The following is a 27,990-nucleotide window of genomic DNA, read 5'->3' as shown; positions in this document are numbered from 1 at the left end:
GACTCACAGCTGTCCATGGAGGCACAGGTCAAATCCGTGTCCAGGGCAGCTGTTTACCAGCTCCATCTGGTACGTAGGCTGAGACCCTATCTGCCTGCGGACTGTCTCGCCAGAGTGGTACATGCTCTGGTTATCTCCCGCTTGGACTACTGCAATGCACTCTACGTGGGGCTACCTTTGAAGGTGACTCGGAAACTACAACTAATCCAGAATGCGGCAGCTAGACTGGTGACTGGGAGCGGCCGCCGAGACCATATAACACCGGTCTTGAAAGACTTGCATTGGCTCCCAGTACGTTTCCGAGCACAATTCAAAGTGTTGGTGCTGACCTTTAAAGCCCTAAACGGCCTCGGTCCAGTATACCTGAAGGAGCGTCTCCACCCCCATCATTCTGCCCGGACGCTGAGGTCCAGCGCCGAGGGCCTTCTGGCGGTTCCCTCATTGCGAGAAGCAAAGCTACAGGGAACCAGGCAGAGGGCCTTCTCGGTAGTGGCGCCCACCCTGTGGAACGCCCTTCCAGCAGATGTCAAAGTGATAAATAACTACCTGACATTCAAGAGACATCTTAAGGCAGCCCTGTTCAGGGAAGTTTTTAACATGTGATATTTTATTGTATTTTTGGTTTTTATGGAAGCCGCCCAGAGTGGCTGGGGAGGCCCAGCCAGATGGGCGGGGTATAAATAATAAATTATTATTATTATTATTATTATTATTATTATTATTATTATTATTATTAATTCTGTCCCCCCCCCCTTTGTGCATTTGATGAAGCAGCTTCCTAGCCCAAAAAAGCCTTTGTCACAATATCATCATTGATTTTTAATGAATGTGCCTCAAGACTATTTCACTGCTTAACACAGCTGCCTCTGCAATATAACTCTGGACCAATACTCTTGGATAGGGGTAGGCAACCTAAGGCTCGGGGGCCGGATGCGGCCTAATTGCCTTCGCAATCCGGCACATGGACAGTCCGGGAATCAGCGTGTTTTTACATGAGTGGAATGTGTCCTTTTATTTAAAATGCATCTCTGGGTTATTTGTGGGGCATAGGAATTCGTTCATATTTCCCCCCAAAATATAGTCCGGCCCGGCAAGCAGATTTAAAAAGGTACTTAATGAAGTAATTCATAAAGACCAAGCAGGCTTTCTCCCTGGTAGACATATGTGTGATAACACCAGGAATGTTATCGACATTTTGGAGCTTTTGCAAATTAAGAGGAATACAAGGGCGGTGTTGATTTTCATTGATGCAGAGAAAGCATTTGACAACATTTCTTGGATGTTTATGAAGAAAAATTTGGAAGGGATGGGAGTGGGACGGGGGTTTGAAAATGGAATAGAAGCAATTTACTCAGAGCAAAAAGCTAAACTGATAGTGAACAATGTGGTGACGGAGGAATTTAAAATTGAAAAAGGGACACGACAGGGGTGCCCTCTATCTCCTCTTTTATTTATTTCGGTCCTGGAGGTGTTGCTGAACATGATTAGGGAGGACCGGCAGGTACAAGGAGTAGAGGTCGGAGTGAAACAATACAAACTGAAAGCTTTTGCAGATGACCTAGTTTTAACATTACAGGAGCCAGAATCTAGCACAAAAAGAGTTTTAGAACTTATTTCTGAGTTTGGCCGGGTGGCGGGATTTAAACTGAACAAGCAGAAAACTAAGGTTTTGGCTAAAAATTTGACACCTACAGAAACAGATGGGTACCAGAAAGAAACAGAATTAAGTGTGGTTAAAAGAGTGAAATACTTAGGGGTATATTTGTCTTCTAAAAATTTGAATTTATTTAAAGACAATTATGAAAAATGTTGGACGGAAATCAAAAAGGATTTGGAAATTTGGTCAAGATTGAAACTCACCTTGTCGGGTCGAATCGCAGCTATAAAGATGAATGTATTGCCGAAAATGTTATTTTTGTTCCAAACCCTACAGATCGTGGACAGAGTGGAATGTTTTGGAAAATGGCAGAGGGATATATCCAGGTTTGTCTGGCAGGGCAAAAAGCCCCGAATAAAATTTAAAATATTAACTGACTCAAAAGAAAGAGGGGGGTTTGCCCTGCCGGACTTGAGGTTGTACTATGAAGCTGCAGCCTTCTGCTGGCTGAAAGATTGGTTCCTGCTGGAAAACACTGATGTCTTGGATCTGGAAGGGTTTGACAATATCTTTGGTTGGCATGCATATTTGTGGTACGACAAGGTGAAAGCGCACAAATTGTTTAAAAACCATATTGTCAGAAAAGCAATTTTTGCCGTCTGGATGAAATACAAAGACCTATTAGAAAGTAAGACCCCGAGGTGGCTATCACCGATGGAGGCCAAGGCTCGAAAAAGACCCAATATGGAGGCCTATTGGCCAAAATATTGGGAAAGAATTGAAAGAATTGGAGATAATTGGAAGTTGCAGAGCCAGGAAAAGTTAAAAAGTAAGGTGCGAGATTGGTTACATTATGCTCAAATTCAAGAGGTTTTTAAAATGGACAAAAAAGTTGGTTTCCAGGTGGAAAAATCAAAATTGGAGACGGAACTGTTAGAACCAAAGACTAAGATACTTTCAAGAATGTATAACTTGTTGCTTAAATGGAACACACAGGATGAGATAGTTAAATCTGCCATGATAAAATGGGCACAGGATGTTGGTCACAACATTATGTTTGAAGACTGGGAAAGGTTATGGAACACCGGAATGAAGTTCACGGCATGTAGTGCCTTGAAAGAAAACATTATGAAAATGGTATACCGGTGGTACATGACCCCAGTCAAGTTAGCTAAGATATATCATCTGTCTGATAATAAATGCTGGAAATGTCAAGAGGCAGAAGGGACATTCTTTCACCTCTGGTGGACCTGCCCAAAAGTGAAGGCCTTCTGGGAAATGATTTATAATGAACTTAAAAAGGTATTTAGATATACCTTTCCCAAGAAACCGGAGGCCTTCCTTCTGGGCATGGTGGACCGGAAGGTGTTAAAAAAAGATAGAACCTTGTTTATGTATGCAACTACAGCAGCAAGAATTCTTATCGCAAAGTACTGGAAGACACAAGATTTACCCACACTGGAGGAATGGCAGACGCAGTTGATGGACTATATGGAACTGGCTGAAATGACTGGCAGAATCCGAGATCTGGACGAGGAAATAATAGAGGAGGACTGGAAAAAATTTAAAGACTATTTGCAAAAACATTATAAACTGTATGAATGTTAAGAATGTGCACGATTAGGAAATGTTATGCTTTCGCAATTTGATTAAGTAAATGGTAAAGTAAGTGATAACAAAGAAAAAAAAGAGGAGACAAATGTGAAACAAATATATTATGTTTATTTTAAAGGAACTAAAATTGGGTTATAACACTCTGAATTTGGAAACATAATAATTGAAAGTTACAGTAAGTTGCGAAATAAGGTAACAAATTGCTGACACTGTTATTGCATAGAACGCAAGGCCTGGAAGATGTGAGGAGGTCCAACTGACAGTGATAAATTATGGAAAGAGGATTTGACATATATCTATTCTTTTTTATTTTCTTATATCTTCATAATCTGTTTCTTGTTTTTTACTCTTGTATTCTTGAACTTGTGAACCTATGGAAAGAAACGCAATAAAAAATATTTATAAAAAAAAAACAAAACAAAATATAGTCCGGCCCCCCACAAGGTCTGAGGGACAGTGGACCGGCCCACGGCTGGAAAAGGTTGCTGCCCCCTGCTCTTGGAATATGTCTCCTGTATTTGGCTCCTATAACAGAAAAACCAAAAGGAGCCGTTGCTTGAGAAGGCTGTGGCACTCTGATACTGTTATCATGGTTGCTTTGGTAGGAAAACAAATTCTCATGAGTCCTGTTATCACTATTTTTAAAGAATAGGACCTGTTACTCTGTATTAGATGCATTTCTCCATTCCTGTACCTTTTTTCAGCCCTGGTCCTTTCTGACATTTCCTTGATATTTCAAACAAAAAGCACTGGGTGCTCACATGGATCCTTTTCGGATCTGATACTTGAGTATTACTTGCGTTCCTACACTTGGAAGTGTTTCTTGCATTGCAGCTTGGCTTGCCTTTTTAACATTGTCCCCTGTGCTCCTTGAACAAGATGGTGAGGGTTTATTTGTTTATTTTTGTCAGCAGATACATTGGAATAATAATAATAATAATAATAATAATAATAATAATAATAATAATAATAATAATAATAATAATAAAACCAGGGGTGGTATCCAACAAATTAGTTCTGTTAATGCAAGAATTACCATATGCACAACATAACTTCTTCACCCTTCTTTGTGTACCATCCCCAAATCTGCTCCAGAGGGTTGGCAGAACCCTCCGAATTAGGTGGATGTGAGGTGGGAGGAGGGGCAAGTTCTGTCGCTCAGCAAGAAATCCTTGCGCCAACAGAATAATAATAATAAATAATAATTATATCCGCCCATCTGGCTGGGTTTCCCCAGCCACTCTGGGTGGCTTACAACCTATCTAAAAACATAAATCCTTAATAACCTCCCTAAACAATTTGGTTTAAGTGTAAACAATGAAATACTTCCTTTCTGGAACATAGAATTGTAGAGTTGGAAGGGACCCTGAGGATCATCTATTCCACCCACTACGATGCAGGAATATGCAGCTGTCCCATATGAAGATTGTTGCTGTTGGCTGTTTCCTGTAGGCGTCCATGCTTTGAGTTCTATCTAACAAGATGGGTCTATTTTTATTTAATTTATTTGCATTATTCATATCCTACTCTTCTTGTTCCTGTAACCTCAGACTAATAATCAACATTAAACTTCCAATTCTACAGTTCTATGATTCTATTAAAACAATATTTCTTTTGCATACAAACAATATAAAAAGACAATCTGCTAACAACACCAGCGGTCAAGCAAGGGACATCGCTTGAGTCAAATGCTGAGATAGCCATGTTTTTGCCTGGTGTTGAAAGAGGAGTTGCTTTCTTCCTACCCATGGCCCACGGCATGAAAATTTAGGGCAGCTTTCCCCAACCTGGCGCCCTCCAGATGTTTCGGATTGCAACATGCATCAGCATAAGGCAGCAAAGCTATGCTGGCAGGGGCTGGTGGAAGTTGTAGCCCAGAACATCTGGAGAGCCCTAGGTTGCGGGAGGCTAGATTTAGGGTGTTTGAACAGTCATAAGGCCTTTGAGAGGAGAGCCTCTAATGGCAACAGTTCGAATGCAGACAGTCCTTCCAGCTGTGCATCACAGCCTGGCCAGAAACCGGTAGCAGGAAGGAGAAGTTAGCAATTGCATCATCCTGGAAATGGGCAGCAACTAAAATTAAAGCTGTGCTGAAACTAGTTTTGGAGAGGAGTGGACAGTGATAATAAGGGAAGGGAGGGGGAGAGTATTTGTTGTGTTAGGAGTGGTAGGATTGCAACAGCAGTTGGAAGGGACTGAAGTCATGTGTGCACAGGCATAAGGGGAGAATGACACAGTGACTCTGGGGAACGGAAAGCACTTGCACAGGCATAAGGGGAGAATGACACAGTGACTCTGGGGAACGGAAAGCACTTGTTGGGTACACGCGTGGGCATGGTGTACTTCAGAAGAGGCCCTGGATTTTCCACGAGGCTGTGCCAGTCCTGTTAATTTTGCTCATGAGGTGACATTGGGAAGTTCAACTCTGAATACTCCATTGTTTGTAGGCAACAGTGAATCTATTACTGAGCTTGAAGGCAGAGCATGGACGCGTTGACAAAGAATATTCTGTCTCATTATAAAAAGACTTTTTCATTCACAAAAGGGGCAGAATGAATTCTGTGGAGGTCTCAGTAGGAACTTTCAGTTCCAAATGTGAAAGCAGGGGTCCACAAATGCCCACAACAAAGGAAGTTGCCTTGGGCAGAGTGAGGCCAGTGGTCCATCCAGCCCAGTGTTGCTTGCACTGATTGGCAGTGACTCTCAGGGAAACCTTCCCAGTCCTGCCTGGAGATTCCAGGGATTGAACTCAGAACCTTCTGCATGCAAAGCATATGCTCTTCCACTGAGCTGTGGCCCGTTCCCTAGGTCATCTTGACATACCAGCAAGCTTATATTTCTCCTTGCTCCCAATTTATTGAGCCCTCTAGCAACCAGAGAGGGCTGGAGGGGAGGCAGCCTTGCCCTCCCTTATGCAGACACTCGGATAGGAGAAGAATCAGCAGAACGAATTCCTGCTGTTTCTTATTTGGACTAAAGCATACCTGAGAACCTGTTTGCGGTTCCTTAGGAGCAGTCTTAGAAATAAAACAGGCGCCAGGCACGTTTTGCAACTGGCCCGGGTCCAACTGAGATGACATAAGAGATCTCTGGATCCCAGGTTGGCAACTGGGGAAAGCAAAATGTCACTTAGAGAGGGATCTGATATATATCTGAGTTTCTAACACTGCTTGGGAGTCTTCCTCACCAGTGGTAAAGGATCACTTCTATTAGGTCAAATGAAATGGCAATTTCTAAGTAAAAATATGGCAAAAAAGATTGTGGATTGGGAAGGTTTGATGCATGAAGAAGTAAAGGTAGAAACTAATACAGCGGTACCTCGGGTTACAAACACTTCAGGTTACATGTTTTCAGGTTGCGGACCATGGGAAACCCGGAAGTACCGGAAAAGATTACTTCTAGGTTTCACCTCTCACGCATGCACAGAAGCACCAAATTGCATCACGCGTGTGTGCAGACGCGGTGCTGCAGGTTACGAATGCTGCGGGTTGCGGACGTGCCTCCGTCACGGATTACATCTGCAACCCGAGGTTCCACTGTATGTAGCCTTGTGGCTTTGTTACCAGATCTCTTCCTAGACAGAATCTGCTAGCAAACTTATGAAGCTAACACTAAAGTAGGGCCAACGCATTGTCAAATTTAAAGCATGCATTTCTGAAGAGCAGCATTGAACTCAAGAGTCTGCTCTTTCCCAGAATCTTTGCACCATATCATGCCAGACCATGACTGTGAGACTGTCTTCCTCCACAGCAAATCTGATGAAAATATGCATCTCCTGGGAAGTTACAGCTTCTTGTCACTGTGGTGACAGCTTGTGTGTCGGCTTCTGTAAGCCTCATTCCATCCCCAGCCATGCCCCTCTCACAAGCACATATTTCAAGCCCTCTCACCTCTGCAATCACACACAACTCCTGGCGTTACAAAAATCACAGTGCAGGCAAGTAGCAGGAACCAGGCACTAATAGTATTGTCAGCACACCAACCCAGTTAACTAAATTGCTCAGACGTTCACCCAGCTCTCACCCGGCAGGGTAACTCGAAGATTTATAGGGGCTGGGGAATGCTGGCAACCAGCCAGCCCCATCACATGCTCCCACTTTGGGGACTAGTTGTTACAACCTTCCTGAGGGGCCTCACCCAGCGATCACTACTTCATGACACAATGGACACAGCTCATGGCAATCAAGTAGGGTGGTACCCTTGTCCCAACTCATGACAACCTCAAAGGAACAGCTTCTCTTAGTGGCTGCTCTTATAACATGCCATACATAGCTCCTACATAGCTCATGAAGCTGTCTTCCCCCAAGATACAGGTGTTAAGAGCCAGTTGCTCAGCAGCAAGGAGCAGAAAATAGCTGCCCAGCTATTCTGCTAGCAGCTATGCCTCCTAAGGCTAAATGGTCAGGGCTCACAGAAACACAGGGGTAGGGGAAGGCATACAAAAAAATTATGAAAGCTTCTTGATTAAATGTTTGATCAGTCACTTGGCCAGCATTCCAGCCTGACTTTAAAGGGCACACTTCACTTTCTCTTTACAGTGTTTCCAACTTTTAACTCCTTCATATTCCTATTATAGGTGATCCATGCATATACCGTATTTTTTGCACCATGACACTCACTTTTTTCCTCCTAGAAAGTAAGGGGAAATGTCTGTGCGTGTTATGGAGGAAATGCCTACGGGTGGCATGCCTACGGATTTTCCTCCTCTAAAAACTACGTGCGTGTTATGGTCGGGTGCGTGTTATAGAGCGAAAAATATGTTATTTCCTGCCAGATCACTTATGAAACCCCAAATGTAATTTCTGTGTTGCTGAATTTATGTTCTGATATTCTACTCATTGAATATTTCACATCAAAGCTCAGCATATAAGGGTCAGCTACACACCCTGCTGAGAACACTAGGAAACCTGTTGAGGCTCTTTGCCTGAGTAGTTTCAGAATACCGTACATAAATTCTGTTAAGAGCTGCTGCTAAATTGCATTAGACTTCCTCATACTTGGCCTGTGAATCATGAATCTCTGTGTGCTTATTGCTGTACTGCAGAATAAGTGCCCAATTCAGATGAGAGTGGCTCTCATCCTTCCCTATCCAGGAGCCGGCAGCTTTTTCTTGCTTTGTAAGTGGTTAACAAGTCACATTAGTGTCCTGTTTCTTTTCCTGAAGAGAGATGAGAGATTATTGGACAAAGCGAACATAATTTGGAGCCACATTCATATTTACTCTTGCATCTTATGAGTATCAGAGACCTTTTGAGCTTCTGTGATTAGAAATTAGGGATAAATAATAATTAAGCATGTACTCCCAAATGTATTGCTCTGCTTTCCATTGGACCACATCAGCGAGGCCAAGGGGGAGGGTCTTGTCAACCTGGGCAACTCAGGACCTCCATATACACTGCCCAGTCTTGTGCCCCAGGTAGGTCACTTTTGTGCTGCTAACACAGCAGATTGACTCCTCCCCCCAACCCAATGCACTCCATCGGCTCTTGAGACAGACGGATGCCAATAACTCCTATTAATATTAATGTGACTTAAGAGTGACTGATTTGGGTTGGACTATGGCCTTTATACCAATACATAATACAACTAGATGCAAAATGATAGCGAAGGTAGCATGAACTGGTAATGTGAAGGATTTATATTCTTCTGCTAGTGTTCCGCATATCTTATGGTGCCTTAGTGTTGCTAGTGCCTTAGTGTTGCCAGGTGCATTAGAGATGGAATGCATTCTTGACAGCCTCTCCTGAAACGTTTTGTGTAGCTTATCAGGAATCGCAAACCACAAGCCACAAATTCAATCACTAGTACAAGTGATTGCTTACCACAAATTCCCCCCTAATGGCCAGTGCTTCCAGGCAGCAGGCCGCAAGAAAAGATTCTTCAGGTGAAGTTCACTAGGCAAAGTTTGGAGACCTGTGCTGCTCCAGATGTTATGTGACCTCAGCTCTCATCATCCCATGACCATTGGCTATGTGGGTTGGGATCTGTTGGTGTAGAGTCCAACATCATCTGAAGGTAGAGCATGAGACTCTTAATCTCAGGGTTGTGGGTTCGAGACCCATGTTGGCCAAAAGATTCCTGCATTGCAGGGGGTTGGGTTAGATGACCCTTAACGTTTCTTCCAACTCTACAATTCTATGAGTCTTTGAAGAATCATAGCTCCTCGCCCTTGCCGACTTTGGACATGCCTGCTCTTGGCTGATTTGTGAGACTGGGTAGAGTTGGGGCAATTAGCCCTGCCCAAGGGCTTCCATAGACTGATCTGGTGTTGGATGTCCATTATTTTTAGAATCTGATGTGCTATTTGCTACTTATCTGCTTTAAATGGCCTTTGCCAACCTGATGCCCTCTCGCTGTTTTGGACTGCTTGGCAAAGGCTGTCTTAAAAGCCCTGGGCTGTAACATATATTTTCAAGGGTTCTATAGCTGCAAGGTCTTTGATGTATGGCATCATTTATCAGGGTTGACTTCAGGGTCCCCCCCCCTTACTTCCATTTCCATCCTCCATTTCCACAATGATGTGTACAAGGCAGCTCTCAAAGCCACCAGTCATAAAATGCAAGCTTAATAAATGGTCCAGCAATGAAGGTAGCAGTGAAAAGCATCAGAGGCCAAATTAAGAAAATGCCTGGGGTAATAAAATACTCGGTGCCTGTAGGTCTTGTGCAAGCTGGCCTGCTGCAGCACTGCTCTTCCTTGTTTACCATGCCCTTTTAACTCTCAGGAGAGTTCTCTGTTCCGCATTTGGTGGGAATAGAGTGTTTAGGCATCTCATGCTTGCATTTCTGCCTGGGAGGATTTCACAAGAGTATTATATGCGCTCAGTTGAAATCATGCACGCTTATATTGTGATGGAGGTGAAGAGACCGATAGCCTTTATGAGTGTAAATGGTTGCTTTAGAGATGTAGTACACTCTGTGTTGAGCAAAGTGAACCCCTGCCCGGCTATGCATTAATGTAGAAAATAATTCCTTTCTGCAAATAGATGAGAAAAATGCGGCATGCTGCTAAAAGTGAATGACCTGTCTTCCAGATTGTTACACTTATCTGCTGTCTGGAATCCTGCTAATTCTGAACCAAATCCTGTTAACTGGGATCTAAGAGAGCTGATCTAAGTGGCCTGATTGGAAGATGAAGTTTGGCTCGCCAGCCATGATTTGAATGAGCCACGTGCTTAGATTTGCTCATGGCTCAGGGCAAATGATACGAGTTCCCTTGTTAAGAGGGTAAGATATATTGGGACCCAGTGCCTCCCTCAACACCACCTTCTTGGCCTATTGAATTGGGACCCAGGCTACACCTAATGTTAAGTGAATTAAAGGAATATGTTTAAGAGTGTAAATAGCTGCCGAGCAACACCCTAAGCAGGATAGTGGCTGCTGCATTGGGAGGATAGACTTAAGTCTTACTGGTGAAAATCCATCCACTCTCCTGCCTCCTATAGCTGGTTCTGATGGGAGCTTCCCACCTAGGACAGATAGCAGCTTTGGGAAAGGGGATTTTCACCAGGAGCATGTCAGGGGCCAAAGGGCTAATCCACACACAGTCCTGGCCAAGGGAAGCTTTCATGGCATATATATATATATATACACACACACACTCTGCACCTCATGTGTAGTCGAGCCCTTTGTCCCAACTAATCAAAATGTGCAAAATCTATGCCTGCAAGATGAGCCTCTTTTTGGTTTCTAGGCTGATTGTTTGCAACATGCTATTGAACGCAGTAGCTTGCGAGCTCTTTATGACATGATTAAACAAGCCACACCTTGCTAGTCAAATCAAAGTGCCTTGTTCGTAATCTGATTGCAATGCAGCTCTCCTTACTGCTCCTCTGCTTTGTTGCAGTCTCACTCAAGTACCCAAATCACTCTTGCATTGTCATTATTTGTGAATGAAAACTGTGCAGCCTGGTTTACTAGTACTTTATATAGGCCTCAAGCAAATGTTACTGGAAGCTAAACTTCGGAACCTTGTGGGGATTCCTTTTACTTCGTGTCAGGTTGCTAACGTTGGGATCAAGAGGTGGACTTAATTTAATCTTTCTCTCTTGCCCCTGCCCTACCCTGTTAGATGAGTCACTGGTGTAGAAATGCCATTAACACTTCAGCAGTGTGTGTTGTAAAGTTGTAGTGCAGTGAGCTAGTTTAGCACAGTTAAAACTGAACTGTGAATTGGGAAGCTCCTACTTCAGACCTTGTTGTTGCTATAAAGTTTCTATCAGACCCTATACTCCCTTGGCTTTCATTCTGCCCCTGCAATGTAGTGGTAGTACAGTGGTACCTCAGGTTACACACGCTTCAGGTTACAGACTCCGCTAACCCAGAAATAGTGCTTCAGGATGAGAACAGAAATCGTGCCCCGGCAGCGCAGTGGCAGAGGGAGGCCCCATTAGCTAAAGTGGTGCTTCAGGTTAAGAACAGTTTCAGGTTAAGTACGGACCTCCAGAACGAATTAAGTACTTAACCTGAGGTACCACTGTACAGACCCAGCTTACAGGATACCATAAGGATTACTGAGAAAGTATGCATGAAGCTTTTTGAACTTTTAGAAGTGCTTTATTATGAGCAAATGGCTCCTATGTCAACCTAGAGGGGAGGGCTTGGGTGGAATGCCACTTTGTCTTAGGTCATGTGCTTCTCAACATCTTTAGAAATGGCTCCAATGAAGGAGGAGAGGGGATGCTTAACAGATTTGCAGATCACGGGAAGCTGTTGGAAGGGGTGGCTAAACACCATAAGACAGAGTCAAGATTGAGTTGGATGGGTTAGAATGCTGGGCCACAACCAACAACATGAAATTCAACAGAAATAAATGTGAAGTCTTGCATTTCACTACCAAATTTCAGTGGTGGAAATGCAGTGTGGAGAGAGACCCAACTCAGCAGCAATACATGTGAAAAGGATCTAGGTGTCTTAGCTGATCTCAAGCAGGACATGAGCCAGCAGTGCAGCTGCTAGGAAGGCTGCATTAATAGGAGCATACTACTTCACAAGAAGTAGTAGTCCCACTCTATTCTGTGTCAGTCAGGCTGCATTTGGAATGTGCTGTTGGTTCTGGGTGTTGCATTTTAAGGAGGATACTGTCCAACTATGGTATGTCCAGAGAGAGAGTGGCTGGGATGGTGAAGAATCTGGAAACCAAGTCATATGAGCAACAGCTGAAAGAATGAACCTCATTTAGCTTGGAGAGGAGAAGATTGGAGGGAGGGAGCGTGATGGCAAACTTGGATTTACCTGAAGGGCTGGCATGCAGAAGATGGAGCAGATCTGTGTTTTCTCGCTTCAGAGGGCGGGAACTAGGCTGGAAATAGGAGGGAAGCTTAGCATCAAGAGAAGCTTCCCAATGGTAAGAGTTGTTTGACAGTAGAAGAGGCTGCTTGGGGAGGTGGTCTGCCATCTTTGGTTGGATGGATTGAAGCAGAGACTTGGTGGTCATCTGCTAGGGATGCTGCCACTGCATGTGCACTACAGATCCTGAGCTGAACAGGGAGTTGGACTAATGACCTCAGATTCCATGGATGCTTGTGGGCAGTGGCATGCCATAGCTTACCTTTGGTACTTGCAAAAGCATAGGTGTTTTTGTGTACAAGTTGCATATGATAGAGGTGGTAGTGAATAGATGCAGCAGTGGCAGGTAAGTAGTTTTGTTGTGTTTTGGGAGTTGGTCACAGAAGTGATTTATTGTCTCGAGAGGGGGAAGTCACTATGTCAGCCTTTATGTATCTGTCAAAATAGCATTTACACATACTTAAAATTGATCTGAATGTCTCACGAATCTCTTTTCTTCTCTCTCCCCTCCTCCCTTTCTCTTTTAAAGTTGCAGGAATCATTACTGCTGATTTTGCCTCTGGTCTAGTGCACTGGGGAGCAGATACCTGGGGATCTGTCGATCTGCCAGTAGTTGGAAAGGTTTGTCTTTTTATTATTGGGAAATAATAAACTTCAATAATCTTCAGGCAGTAATAGAACAAAACACTATCACTTAAGTAGGCAGAATTTGAGTGCAGAGCTTGAGAATCCTGAGCTTCACCTTTTCAGAATTATCCACTGCAGTCATTGTATCTAAACTATTATTTGGCTGTTGGGAATATGCTTTGGGCTTGCACACTCCCTCCAACTCTCTCTCTCTCACTTCTCAGTTTGCGGTAACCACGGTTGGCCAGATTCAGATTTCATGGCAAACTTTAGTTAACTGCAAACCAGGGAAGAAGGGAATCCAGTCACGCAAAGGGAGGAGGAACCCCGTGAGCCCAAAACACATTCCTAAAGTCTGGGTTTGGAATCTGTATCTGGCCAAAGTTGCAGGACCTCATGCTTTCAGACGTCTTAAAGCGTAATGGCAAAGAGTTCAAATTGTCATGTGCCAACGTAAATCAAAACAACTTACTCAGATGTGCATTCTTTTGGAATAAGATTACAGGAGCACATGCAGAATGTCTTCTGACCGGTTTGGGACAACAAGCAAATGTTGCTACTGAGATCTGCAGTACACAGCTTGTGCTTTCTCCCCCACCCCTAAGCTACCAATCTGCTTTTGGTACTAACAGTTCATCCTCACTTCACTCTTTGCTGTCGTAATGCTGACTAATGCAAGTGTCTTCTCTGTTGATCAGACTAATGAAAGACGGCATTTGCTTTCTCCTTCCCTGCTCCCCACTTTATCCCATCTTAATAAGCTTGGTGTACTTAACAGCAAAAAGGACGTGTAACCCTAGGTTAAACTGGTCCTAGGTTGAGTGAGCCAGGATATATTGAATAGCCATCCCTGTGACATGCCCTGTTGCTAACTTTGAGATTACAGTGTGTGTGGTGCTAAGCCAGCTCCCACTTTATCTCCTAGTCACTTGCTTGCATGGTGATCACACTGTACCTATAAATACAGACACTAACATTTGAATTCAGGCCAGTAACGGTTCTTAAGAGTTATCTGTAACCTGTGAGTCCCTGCATTCAAATCTCACCTCTGCCATGAGTTCACAGCGCGTTTGGGGTTAAAACAGCCAGCAGAAATTGCACCTTAACACTGTACTGTATCCCTGCCAGAAGAGCACACTCTACCCTGGATTTAATCTGGGATTCAAAGTTTGGGAAAGTAAGAAAGCTCTATTACAGGAAATGCATTCTTGACAGGAAAGATGCTAGTTCTGTCTATCTCAGGTGGAGAGGCCTCGAGCCATTCTTGCTGTTGTATCGCAACAAGCGAAACACAAAAGAGGTCTCCTCTACCAAGGTGAGGGTGAAGAAGCAAGTAGGAAATGAGATCAGCAACCTATGAATATGAGAAGCACTTGGGGGAAGGTCAGCACAAGCTAGGTCAGAAAGGACAGTCTAGGAAACTGGGAGGTTCCTCTCTATTCTTTCCTATGCAGACACATCAGCCTCTAGTTCAGTGTTCCCCAACCTTGGGCCTCCAGCTGTTTTTGGACTACAACTCCCATCATCCCTCGCTAGCAAGACCAGTGGTCAAGGATGATGGGAATTGTAGTCCCAAAACAGTTGGAGGCCCAAGGTTGGGGAACACTGCTCTAGTTCAAGGTGTGTTGCATCCCAGCACTTCCAACGTAGCCTCAGGCAAGCCCACCAAGTCACTGTGGCCTAGAATTTGAAAATAAGCTAGTTGTCTGCTTGTGGCAAGAGAGAATTCTCTCCAGGTGACAGGCCAGGTTGGTAGGTCTCTTTTTGAGACCTAAATTAACTACGTAGGTAATTTGTGGGCAGGGGTATCTAGTAAAAATTTGTGCAGGCTATGGACTTCAAAGACTGACAGACATCTCCCCCACCCTCTGTATTTACTTTTTAAGGCTTTTATCAGACCTTTCAGAGAACATCACATTGACCCAACAGCAATTACAAGACATGACTTCATAGAGACCAATGGAGATAACTGCATGTTGACGGTAGTTCCATTGGCAAACATGGCCTACAAACTGGTTTCTTTATCACCAGGTAAGTGACTGTAAATCCATGAGTAAACTGGACTTGCAGCTTCCACGGTGTACAGTGAATAGGCCTTTGACCTCCGAAGAGACAGGCAGAATGAAGCTGTTTATATGGGAACAGCTGAGAAGGCTGAATGTGTTTGTGAGACAGACTGTCTTTCAGCCTCTGCAAGGAGCCCGAAAGTGGTTTAATATTTGTGGGTGGAGCTGTATAGTGTCTGAGCAAGAAATAATAGTTGCAGGTTAGTAAAGGAGTAGAGTGGCATGAGAACTAACTTGCCACCATTTCAAATATTTTTCTAGAATATTTAAACCATAAATTGCAAGGTTTATATCAACCTAGTCTTAACCTGATATTTGAAGATAGGAACCACTTCACCTAGTGTGTACTGTGGCAGAAGCAAAGGTAATCTGTAAGGTACATCCATGTTAAGAGATGCATCTGGTGAGTGAATCAAGCCAGATACTAAAAGTGGTGGCCCAAAGCATCGCTCTAGTTGCTAGCAAGTCTTACACTAGTAAAGGGAGAATGGGAAAGATAACTACCTTGAGATATTGTGATCGTTTTCGCTTTGGAAGCGAAACAAAGCCTATTTGGAGCCACCCTGAGGATGTAGCTTGTAATTAAACATCCAACACAATTCTTTTATTTTATGAGTAGCTTAACATGGATGGAGAAAGGGTGCTTCCAGAATGGGGCTTGATATTGTTAACGGGTTGATCAGTTAGCACAAATGGGTTGTGGGCAATAGTGTTTTGCTTTTGTTTTTAGTTTATTGGGGTTTCCCTGGGAAGCTTAACCCCAGATTAAATGGGGGTTGGAATATGGGCCGATACTCTGACACCAGAGATGTTGTGCAGACCCTGAAAAAATTGCATGCATTGGGAGCACCCATCCCACCATGAACCGCCCATCTGGAAGAACCCCAAGAGAATGTTTCTGGCGTAGTTAAGTAGAACTTAAGTGCCTATCAGTTTGAACTTGAAGGTCAGTTCACGCTTGGCATGGCAAATGTACCCCGATGTTCACAGTGCCGAATGCCTCAAAGTGGGATGGAAAAACAATATAGTCTTGAGCGGTAAACAACACATGTCTTCATCAATAATTGGCGTGTTGAATCAGACAGAGTTCCCTCTGATGAAGCATTCTGGTGTTGTACAATGAACTGCTTAAATGTAACCATCGTTTAGAAACAGTTCTGGGTTTTTTTTTGGGGGGGGGGAGGAGGGAGACCTATGTGTCTAGGCACCTTCTGTTGCCAGCTTATTTCAGTGAGAGTCATGTAGCTCCTACTCCCTCTTTTCTCCCCCCTTTCTAGAAGCATTACACCAATCGTGCCCTTGGGAGTGTTACGTCTTTGCCCTGGCTATATTTGGAACCTTGACAAACCAGATTCACAAGTGGTCTCACACCTACTTTGGTCTTCCTCGCTGGGTTATCTTCCTGCAAGACTGGCACGTTATCCTGCCACGCAAACACCACCGGATCCATCACGTGTCTCCTCATGAAACTTATTTCTGTATTACTACAGGTAAATAGAAGTGAAGCTTCTCTTTCATTGATGAGCAGACTTCAGGCTTATGGGTTCTATTTTTTTCTGCTTTTTTTTTTTTAAAAAAAATTAAAACTGAAAGCCACCAGCTGGAGCCAGGTGCAACATGTGGGAAAATGTTAAGAGTCAAGGAACAGGGCGAATGTGCTCAGCCCCCAGGTATTGGTGACCATTACTGGAATCAAGTGCATAGGCTTGTCAGCACAGTTACTCCTGCTCCCCCCCCCCACATGGTGCACTGTGCCTTCCACCAGCTAAGGCTGGTGCACCTGCTATGACTCCTTTTGGACAGGTATAGCTTGCAATGCAGTTACCCAACCTCTTGGCGGTCGCCTGTAATGCATCGCCTGTGCAGCTGCCATCTGAAACTTCAGCTACGCCAGCAACCAGAGCTGCTGACTGGGACCAATAAGTGGGGATATATCCTACACGTGCATTAGCAACTTGCTATTCCAACACGAGCCTGCTTGTACATTTAGATCTTTTTCGAGTCTCCTCTTCTGGGTGTCGACACCATTTTGGAATGAGGCAGGCAGCGACTGCGGAGAGAACTGTCATTGCTGTGAGCACCCCTTCTTAAGGGATGTTCACCTGCCATGGTGAGGAGGCGCTTTTGCCCACTGGAAGTGCATATGCTCTCTGCATTCAAAAACTCCCGGAGCCCAGCAAGAGCCACTGTAATGTAAACAGTGCTAAGCTAGATGGACCCAGTGGTTTGACTCAGTATATACATCAGCTTCCCGTTGCACCAAATGGGGACCCTTTTCCCCCCAGGCTCTTCATTTCTGGTTGTTTTAACACTGCAGTTCTATCCCATTTTTAAAAAATTGTTATGTATGATCTGGTAAGCAACCCTGGAATATATTATATTGAAGTAAATACAGTGGTACCTCGGGATGCGAACGGGATCCGTTCCAGAGCCCCATTCGCATCCTGAACATAACATAAGACATGATAGCGCGTCTGCACGGGTCGCGTTTCGCCGCTTCCGCGCATGCGTGTGACATCATTTTGACCGTCTGTGCATGCACGAGCGGCGAAACCCGGAAGTAACGTGCTCCGTTACTTCTGGGTCACTGCGGAGCGCAACCCGAATGCGCTCAACCTGAAGCGTATTTATCCCGAGGTATGACTGTACAGTGGTACCTCAGGTTACATATGCTTCAGGTTACATACACTTCAGGTTACAGACTCCGCTAACCCAGAAATAGTGCTTCAGGTTAAGAACTTTGCTTCAGGATAAGAACAGAAATCAGGCTCCGGTGGCGCGGCAGCAGCAGGAGGCCCCATTAGCTAAAGTGGTGCTTCAGGTTAAGAACAGTTTCAGGCTAAGAACAGACCTCCGGAACGAATTAAATACTTAACCTGAGGTAAAGGTACCCCTACCCGTACGGGCCAGTCGTGTCCGACTCTAGGGTTGTGCACCCATCTCACTTAAGAGGCCAGGGGCCAGCGCTGTCCGGAGACACTTCCGGGTCACGTGGCCAGCGTGACGAAGCTGCTCTGGCGAGCCAGCAGCAGCGCAGCACACGGAAACGCCGTTTACCTTCCCGCTACGCCGTTTACCTTCCCGCTCAGTGATAACCTGAGGTATCACTGTATATAAAAATGTTTGTGAGCAGAAAGTGCTTCTTTGAGTACACACAACTGTGGGGCTAATGTTTTCATCCAGCGGTAGCTCTCTAGCGCTTTGCCTGGGTCTGGAGGGTCAACTTTTTAATGTGTGCAGGGAGCTGGTGCTGGAATGAGGGAGGTTGCACAGAGCAGAGCGCTACCGATGAAAGTTTGGAATCCCTACATTTATTAAATTACATCTGTGTTACAGTCCTAATTACTGTTTACAGCAAATACTTTTACACTTAAGACATTCATAATCTGGGACTTGCAAATCAAACCACAATGGTTTACCATTGGAGCCAACATTCCGCCCCCCCCCCCGCCCATTCCTTTGAAAATTTTGACATGAAATGAATGGTATTGGGTATCATTGTTTCGACACTTGATCTTCCTATGTTTGACAACAACACATGATTCCAGGGTTTATATCTGATAGCTAGCATTCAGTGATATTCAACACCTGATGTTCAATGGACTGTTATATTTGATGGCTTGTGGCATTTGGTATTTTGACAGCTAACACTCATTCCAGCCCAGTCTAAATTACTCTTAATTTTGTCCTACTAAAATTTGTTTTGTGGCCAGGTTCCGATTTGAGATGTTGAGCGACTCCAGAGCTCTGTCCCCTCAACTAACTGCAAAGTTTATCTTTCCACATTTCCTGTCCTTCACTTTCCCTGCAAGGGGAGAGCAGCAGAGTGTATCAGTAACACCTCTTTCCCCTTGACACAGCTACCGCAATATGTTCCCAATTTTAAAGGGGATCAGTTGCTGCTTTGGCATCACCTCTTCAAAATTGGTCTTGGCATTCCAGTTTTCATTGGCGTGTAGCAACTAATTACAAATGCATGCTAGTTGAACAGGAGCTGTGTGTAAAAGTTGAATAAGCTGGTTGGCGTATGGAAAACCTGTACTAAATCAAACTTGGTTGACAGTTTGCATGGTTTGAAAGTAGCCCTTAAAAATGCGGTTAATGAGACTTGTGCTGTGTTGAACACTTTTAGTTTCAAAAATAAAGCTCCCATATAGGTGGGAAGCTTTAGAGTGCAATTGTTTATACACTTACCTGAAGCCAATCCTATTGAAGTTAATGGGATTGACATCAGGTGACCTGCTTCTACCTGAACCTCCATAAGATGGGGGTACACACTACTACTCTTGAATGACCCAAATAATCATTTGCCTTGCATTTTACTTTTTTATTAGGCTATCTTAAAACAAATTAATTCAATTATCTACAACTGTACTTCTTCATTTACAACTGTATTCTCCCTTTCTATCGTTTTCCAGGCTGGCTCAACTACCCGCTGGAGAAAATCAGATTTTGGAGGTTTCTCGAGATTATCATTCAAGGACTGACTGGAGAAAAACCGAGAGCAGATGACATGAAATGGGCCCAGAAAATAAAATAAACTCTTGCCAGGCTTCTGCAGTCCTTATACTTGTTGCCAATATTTTTAAAAGAAAAAAGCCATCAGCCAAATTAAAGACTTGTAAAGAAATAATGGACTAAAGCACAATGCTTTTAAAAAGTGCTAACAGACTGCAGTTAAAGGACTCACTCTTCAAAATAATACTTGAAAATGCAAATGGCTAATTCCCATTTGTACGGAGCACCTTCTGTTAGCCACACCTGCTGATGTTGACCATTTTCGTCCTTGAGTCTCAAAAGCCATTAGTTGGAGAAGACAATGCACCATTTTCTAGTAAGATATGTCATTGGCACAGTAAAATGTGTTGTATCAACATGAATTACCACTTTGAAAACAGGGTTAAGACCAATGTGGAATAATGAAGATAAGCAGGCGCGCACTGCGTTTTTAAGGAGCAGGTTCAAACTGCATGGAAAAAAAACAACAGCCAGAGGGGAAGGGAAGTTTATGAAATTGTCACCACTTCAATACATTTAATGTTTGGTACACCTTCCAGTTGCTTCATCTTGCTATCATGTCCAGTCTTAGTCTATGTGGTGTGCAACAGAACATTTGGGAGTCTCGTTCTGCTAGTGGATAAGGATCCTTATTGTCGTCTGTCTCCTGAAATAAACAAGTGTTTTTACTTCCTTGATATCTGAGCAGACTGTTGCTGTATAAGCCTGCAACTGACTTGGTAGCAACCTGGAAAGAAGAGCAGAACGTGTTCTGCGCAAGTGTCCAAACATAAAAGACGCTTGTGTTAGGTCGTTTAGCGTTCAGCAGTTGGGATTCCTTTCAGTATGATTCCTCTTCCAATAATCATTGTTCAAAGTAGCTCTAGGAAATTGGGCACATGATTTATATGTTAGAAAGGGATAGGTTAATGGTGTGCATTTTTTAAAGGTGCTTGCTCATTCATGTAAATATTATAAAGCCTTAATCTTTTTGGTGTAACATGGATTAATATTTTAATGTGGTCTGAATGTATATAATATATTTATAACAAAGCAGTTCGATTATACTAATTGCATTTGTTCCGTCTCCTTGCAATTTTTATTTTTATTGTGGTTTGAGGGTGTAACCTCATCTCTAGCAGGCAAATACAAATCACGGAGCAATTTAATATATCATGCTGATCCTGACAAAACCCACGAAGCTGTGAGTGGATTTCTTGATTTGTACAGAATACTGTTGAAAAGTCAGTCTTCTAGAAAATAAATCCATCAGGGTAGATCTGTGGAACTCTGTGCCTCTACAGAACAATTAGAAATGTAGTTATTTGTGCTGCAGTGGGTTGATTTAACTCAAGTTTTCCATTGAATACTTATGTCTTAATATAAATCTGATGACCAAACACGGTTAACTTACAGATAAAATAGAGGTATTGCTTATGGTTTCATTCTTGTAACCAAGCCTTTCCATCCCTTTGTGGCACTGTGTACATTTTTTGTGCTTTATTTTTATTTTACCTATATCACCCTTTGGCCTTCAGGACTTCCCAGTTCTCATCAACCTCAACCAACATGACAGATTGTCATGGCCATTGGGAGTTGTAGGCCAGTATCATCTGGAGGGCTTGGGACAGTTTACCACTTCTGAACCATCTTGCTGTTATTAACAGGTTCCACGATACCTTTCGCTCTCTTTTTAGAAATGGTGTGACCTTCTAAATATTTGTCTATTGGGCTCCTTTATGAACCACACTTTTAAGTTAGAAAATCCCAAATCAGTTCACAAAGCAAACTCCCTTCAACCTTAAAACAGTGAGTTCATAGAATCATAGAGCTGCAAGGGGCCACGAGGGTCATCTAGTCCAACCCCCTACATTGCCCATTGTGGGACTCGAATCCACAACCCTGAGATTAAGAATCTCAGGCTCTACCAACTGAGCTAAGTTAAAACAATACCATGGACTTTTACATTTACAAAAACTTGTCACAATAATCAACACATCTTCCAGGCAAATAAAATAACCCAACGAAAGGGAAGGCATTATTTACCATTGCCATCAGCTGATAATGCCAGATGGGTCTCTAAGATGACTGATTCAACAGCCCGGATTGGAATGATCTAACAACTTGGGAGTCACTGCGTCATTAAACTTCAGAAAAAATATATATACACAAATAAAGCTGTATTTGACGGACGAAAGGATATATGATTTTTGACATGACAGAATCTTTTTTAAAAAAAAATAATTTTTATTAACCGACCAATCAAATCAAATCACATCACATAAATTCCGAATTACAAAGCCAAATTTTAAATTTTTGTTGAGGGGACCCATATTTCAAGTTCCGAAGGGGGATTCCGATCATCATCTTGCTGCTGCGTTAATATCCAGAAATCTGTCCAAATAATGTTCATAATTCTATCCAGTCTTATCTTGCTGTTTCCAAGGGACGGAGAAATTTAAAGTGTTAAGATCGGGATGTGGAAAATATGAAAACAACGAGAGGAGGTAGGATTGAAGATTTGGAGATATGCTTCAGAGGTCCAGACTACGGGGAGCCCGGAAAAATTAATAATTACAATTTGGTCTTTTCTTTTTAGGTTTTTTTTTAAAAAATCAGATATTGATTGGCTATCTTTATTGGAAAATCAATAAAAATTATTTAATAATAAAAAAGATGGCTGATGGCTGTCAACACTTGTCCTGCATGTTCTGGACAGCTCAGGGATTGAAGTATCTGCTTCGCATGCGGAAGCAGGTAGGGCTGGGAGACCTCAACCTAAAAGTGAGGAGAACCACTGTCAGTGACGGTGTAGACAGTACTGAGTTAAATGCACCAGTGGTCTGATTCAGTATAAAGCAGCTGTTGATGTTCAATTCCTGAATGGGTGTGTGACCATTATGGAATTGTAGAATTAGGTTTCCCGAGGCTCATCTGGTCCAACTCCCTGCAATGGAGGAATCTCAACTAAAGGGTCCATGGCAGATGGCCATCCAACCTCTGCTTGGAAACCTCCAAGGAAGGAGAGTCCACAACCTCCCGTGGGAGATAGTTCCACTGTCGAGCAGTTCTTGCTGTCAGAAAGTTCTTTGTGATGTTAAGTCGGAATCTCCATTCTGGTAACTTAGAAGCCGTTGAATGTTTGGGTCCTACCCTCCAGGGCAAGAGAAAAGAAACTTGCTCCATCTCCTAGGTGATTGCTCTTTAGATATTTGAAGATGGCAATCGTATCTCCTCTCAATCTCTGCTTATTCAGGCTAAATATACCCGCCTGGGGATAAGCTCTGCCCTGCAGTCCATTAAAAGATAATAAACTGAGCTACCTGTTTATAAGTCTGCCCATTTGCATTTTTTTGTAGGAATCATTTTTATTTATTAAATCCATAAACCACTTTCCCCCACGAGGTGTAAGTCCCAAGGTGATTGTTAACAACAAAAACAGGACAACAACAGAAAGGGAATACAGATAATATCAGGAAGCAGTAAAAATATGGAAAACCGAATGCAGATGTAACTAGAGATTCAAAAAGCCTGTGAGAACAAAAATGTTTTAATTAAGCAACAGAAACACATTGAAAATATAACCATCCATGCCTCCAGGGTGAGGGAATTCCAGAGTAGGGCAACTACTAAGTCTGGAGGACCAAAAGGTGATAAGGTTTCCCCCCCTTTTTTTAAACATGCAAATGAATATGGTGCCACAAAGAGTTGTAAGGTCACATTATAAGAATTTCACATCCCCACACAGAGTGGTACCTGCCAGTAAGAAAAGGAGGGTCCCCTCTGCCAATCTCAGGACCTTGGCTGGCTGATACAAGGAAAGGCACCTTTTAGGTCCCAAGTTGATGAGGCTTTTCGTATGTCAAACACCTTAAATCGAGCCCTGTAGCATAGAAGCAGCCAGTGATCCTACAAAGTGAGTGCAATGTGGCACAGCATCAAAAGTCCCAGACATGGACCCTGACAACAGCATTCTGCACCAGCTGCAGTTTCTGGGCTGTCTTCCAGGGTAGCCCCATGTGGACTGCATTTCAGTACTCAAGACAGGAGGTTCCTGTTGCATGCAAAAGTGGACAAGCTATCATGATTAAAGACAGCCATAACTTGGGAACCAGTTATGGACCTGAAAATAGGTTCTCCTTGCTGCTGAAGCCATGTGGACTTAAAGTGACAAGGATGGATCTGGGAGCAGCCCCCCCAAAAGACCCTATTCCTCTAACTCTGTAAAAGGAATAAAATACCTTACCACCATAATGAGAACATTCATTATAAATGTGGAGGTAGGCACTCTATTTTGTTAAAAGGAGAGTAGGAATGGTATTTGCAGTATCCCTTTTAGAAATCGTTTAATGAAAATCAGCTTGATTTATATCAGACTTGCTGTCTAGTTTTCATCCTCTGGGATAAATGGCTTTTAAAGTGGATCGCTTTTCTTGTTGGTCGTTTAACACAATCTCGTCGTTCTTAACATCGGAGATCTGGGACTGCGGGCAGTACAACTGCAACTTTGGCATCAGTCATGCTATAGATACATTTTGCCATTGTCTCTTACCGTTCCTTAGGTGAACAGGGACTCCTGCCGGCCACAGTTGGATATTGCAACGACTACATTAAAGGTTAAGTATCCAACTAGGTGCAAAAGGGTTTGGAAAGGGTAGGGTTTTCTCTTTCTCTCTGAATTCTTCTTTTTTCTTTCTCCTCCTGCACACACTATATCATAAATGGCCTCATAAAGTCTCCTTAGTTTCATTGTTTTTTTTATTTTTGTTTATGCATTTTTACAATTTATATATACATCATACAGTATCCATCATTTATCCCTTTTGCTCAGACTTGCCAATCCATCTCTTCATGGCATTCTAGGTAGTCTCTTGTCTGCTGCATATGCTATTATTCCAATCTTTTTCGTCTCAATTATTCCTTTATTTAGTGCTATCTGCTGCTCAGAAGGTTATATTGACAGTTGTACACTCTAATATACTATTCAAAACACTTCCACTCATCTCTTATATGTGACTCATCCTTATTTCTTAATTTCACAGTCATAGTTACTAATTCTGTGTATTCTATCATTTTATTCTGCCAATTTTTTTTCCTGGGTACCTCTTTTTTTCTTCCCATTTCTTCGCAGATACAATTCTAGCTGTGGCGGTCACGTATAAAAAGAGATTGAGTGCCTTTTTCGGCTCCTTAGTTCCAAAAGTGGTTTGCAGTGCAAATAATATTTGAGAAATAGAAGCCCGATCGTATCCAACTAAGTCACGCTCAGAATGGAACCTCCCCCCACCAAAAAAAGGGAGGAGGCGGGGGGGGGGGGCGGCGGAACAGAGCAGGTTCTTAAAAAAAAAAATTGTTGTACCTAAGACATTTTGAATGGGACGCGGGTGGCACTGTGGGTAAAAGCCTCAGCGCCTAGGGCTTGCCGTTCGAAAGGTTGGCAGTTCGAATCCCCGCAGCGGGGTGCGCTCCCGTTGTTCGGTCCCAGCGCCTGCCAACCTAGCAGTTCGAAAGCACTCCCGGGTGCAAGTAGATAAATAGGGACCGCTTACTAGCGGGAAGGTAAACGGCGTTTCCGTGTGTGGCTCTGGCTCGCCAGAGCAGCGATGTCACGCTGGCCACGTGACCCGGAAGTGTCTCCGGACAGCGCTGGCCCCCGGCCTCTTGAGTGAGATGGGCGCACAACCCTAGAGTCTGTCAAGACTGGCCCGTATGGGCAGGGGTACCTTTACCTTTAAGACATTTTGGTATTAAATTCCTTCATCAGGGCAAGACATCTTAGCAGCAGCTCACAAGGATAAAACTGCTGCAGTGTGCTCCTTTGCTGATATTTGCTGACTAATATGGCTAAAATTAAGTAATGGCTCTGATCCAAGTATAATTTTGTCAGGTACTAACCAGAGTCTCTTTTGCTGCATGTAAGTAGCTGTGCAGCTTTTGGGATCATGCCCATGATGTGAAAAAAACATTTAATATGTAGTGGGGGAGAAATAATTTCTGTGTGAAGTGTTTCTAAACTAACACTGCCTTCAACACTTCCCACATTTGGGTATTTTAAACCGTTCACCTTCACTTTGGTCTGTCAATATTTTCATATACACCAACCATTTTAGATACAGATCTTCCAGATGAAGATCTTCATGCATATGTTTTCAAGGTGGAAATCATCAAGACGCTCTTACCTTACAGGTGCTTGGCCCTACTATATGCATATCAAGGTGTGTGTTTAGGGTCAGGGTGTCACTGTGTGTAGGCCATGGAATCCTATTGCCTCTGGATTAGAGTTTAGGAAAACAAGGCAGAAAGAACTAGACTCTGAGCCCAGTGCATTGGAAAGTTTGCTTGTCCAAAGCCCCATTGGAATCAGCAGAGCAGTGCAACAGCATGCTTGTTTAAAGATGTTTGGCAGGGGAGCTTCTCCTGGGATTGTACCCTCCATCATCTTAGTTTACCGTCAGCGAAGTTGGAAAGAAAGGCCTGGGACCTTCTGTCCTTAACTGCATACCTTTCCATGGGCCACATGCTAGTGCATGGGCAGAACACATGACTGTATAGCAGGGTGCATTCCAGCCATGGAGAAGTCAGAGGTTTCTACACATTCATGTCTCCATTCAGGCAAGAAGCATTATCGCAGTCCAAGAACACATTCCAACTAGGCGAAAGCAGTTGAAGAGGCCATGGAGTAGTGGCAGTGACAGGTGAGGCTTGGAGCAAGTCCTGAGGTCTGGATACAGAGGCCTGAATAATGCATACATCAAGTTTTTAAAATGAACTGGAACGGTGTGTTTCAAATTCAAGGAAATTGGCTCCTTTGACAAATACAGAAACCTGAACAGTACATGCTTTATGACAGGTGAGGTTTAACTCTGAAGCAGTCACATTTTTCTCACTGTCTCACCATCACATCAAGCTTGACAGGCAATGGGGTTTAGCGGTTAGAGTAAATGTTGAATATAGACCAGGAAGACCCAAGTCTTTTTCCTGAATAGCACAGTTGCTTGTTTGTTGAGCACTTAAATAACCAACAAACAAGATATATTTGCATAGGTACAATCTATATCACTGGAGTAAATGGAAAGCCCTCTACAAAGTTTTAATTTGATTATATTACCTGACTTGCACCTTTGATTTATTCTTAGGCAGCGGCTTGAGAGTGCAACCCAGTGCATACTGAACCTGGGAGTAAGTCTAATAATTGAATACAGTGAATCCTATTTCTGAGTAAATATGCGTAGAATTCCACTATTAAACTCTCAATTTATCCAGGACTTGAGAAAGTTTGAGGCTGACTGTTTGGGGCCCTGACTGACTCTGCTAAAGTCTGACTGAAGCTGCTAAACAGACCCCTAGGCTGGGGTGTTATTTAGGTGCATATATGTTGTTGCTCTTATTCATTTTTTGCATCAATTTTAGAGCTTCTTATGTTTTCATTGGAAATTGTTTAGCTAGGATATGGGTACTTTTTGCTGTTTTATTGTGTACGACAACTTTTGTTATGTTTGTAATTATGTAAGCCTCCTTGAGCATGGCTTGAACTATGGAAAGGTGGCATATAAATAAAATGTATGTGTGTGGATAAAGGTAAAGGGACCCCTGACCATTAGGTCCAGTCGTGACTGACTCTAGGGTTGCGGCGCTCATCTCGCTTTATTGGCCGAGGGAGCCGGCATACAGCTTCTGGGTCATGTGGCCAGCATGACTAAGCCACTTCTGGCGAACCAGAGCAGTGCACGGAAATGTCGTTTACCTTACCGGCGGAGCGGTACCTATTTATCTACTTGCACTTGACGTGCTTTCGAACTGCTAGGTTGGCAGGAGCAGGGACCAAGTAACGGGAGCTCACCCCGTCGCAGGGATTTGAACCGCCGACCTTCTGATCGGCAAGTCCTAGGCTCTGTGGTTTAACCCACAGCGCCACCCGCGTCCCACCGCCACCTGTGTCCCGTGTGTGGATAGAGAAAAGCTTTCCTCTCTCTCTCAGAAGACTAGAAATGAAGCTCAATGAAGATTCAGGAGAGAAACACAGCGCATAGCGAAAACTATGAATTTTGCTTACACATTTGTTTTTTAAAGGACAGCATGAGCGGTTTTGTGTTACAGCAGGAGACCCTGAGGATCTGGGCCTGACATATCTCAGGAAGTCTTTCTTCTCCATAGGAATCTATCTGCCTACCTTTAACCCAGAGGTGGAAAGGATGTGGCCTTGTAGATATTGCTGGGCTACAACACATATCAGCCCTAGACAGCAGAAGCAGGGTTTCCCAATTCAAGTCCCTTCACACAAGGATGAGGAATCTGGCCCTCC

General features: G+C 43.4%; 1 protein-coding gene across 1 annotated transcript in view; it reads left to right on the top strand.

Annotated features, from left to right (window-relative positions):
* Positions 1-20,768, top strand: part of PEDS1 (plasmanylethanolamine desaturase 1) — a 38,397-nt gene extending 17,629 nt beyond the window's left edge. Inside the window, exons 3-6 of the mRNA XM_028735186.2 lie at positions 13,028-13,119; positions 15,012-15,156; positions 16,469-16,681; positions 19,610-20,768. Of these exons, the coding sequence (XP_028591019.2) occupies positions 13,028-13,119; positions 15,012-15,156; positions 16,469-16,681; positions 19,610-19,731 (572 nt within the window). The 3' untranslated portion in view covers positions 19,732-20,768. The remainder of the gene's footprint in view (positions 1-13,027; positions 13,120-15,011; positions 15,157-16,468; positions 16,682-19,609) is intronic.
* Positions 20,769-27,990: the final 7,222 nt, after the last annotated feature.

The sequence above is a fragment of the Podarcis muralis genome, chromosome 5 (genome assembly GCF_964188315.1).
Source record: "Podarcis muralis chromosome 5, rPodMur119.hap1.1, whole genome shotgun sequence".
In the NCBI taxonomy this organism is placed as follows: Eukaryota; Metazoa; Chordata; class Lepidosauria; order Squamata; family Lacertidae; genus Podarcis; species Podarcis muralis.
Note: the sequence above shows the minus strand (reverse complement) of the source record. Positions and strands in the feature narration are given on the sequence as shown.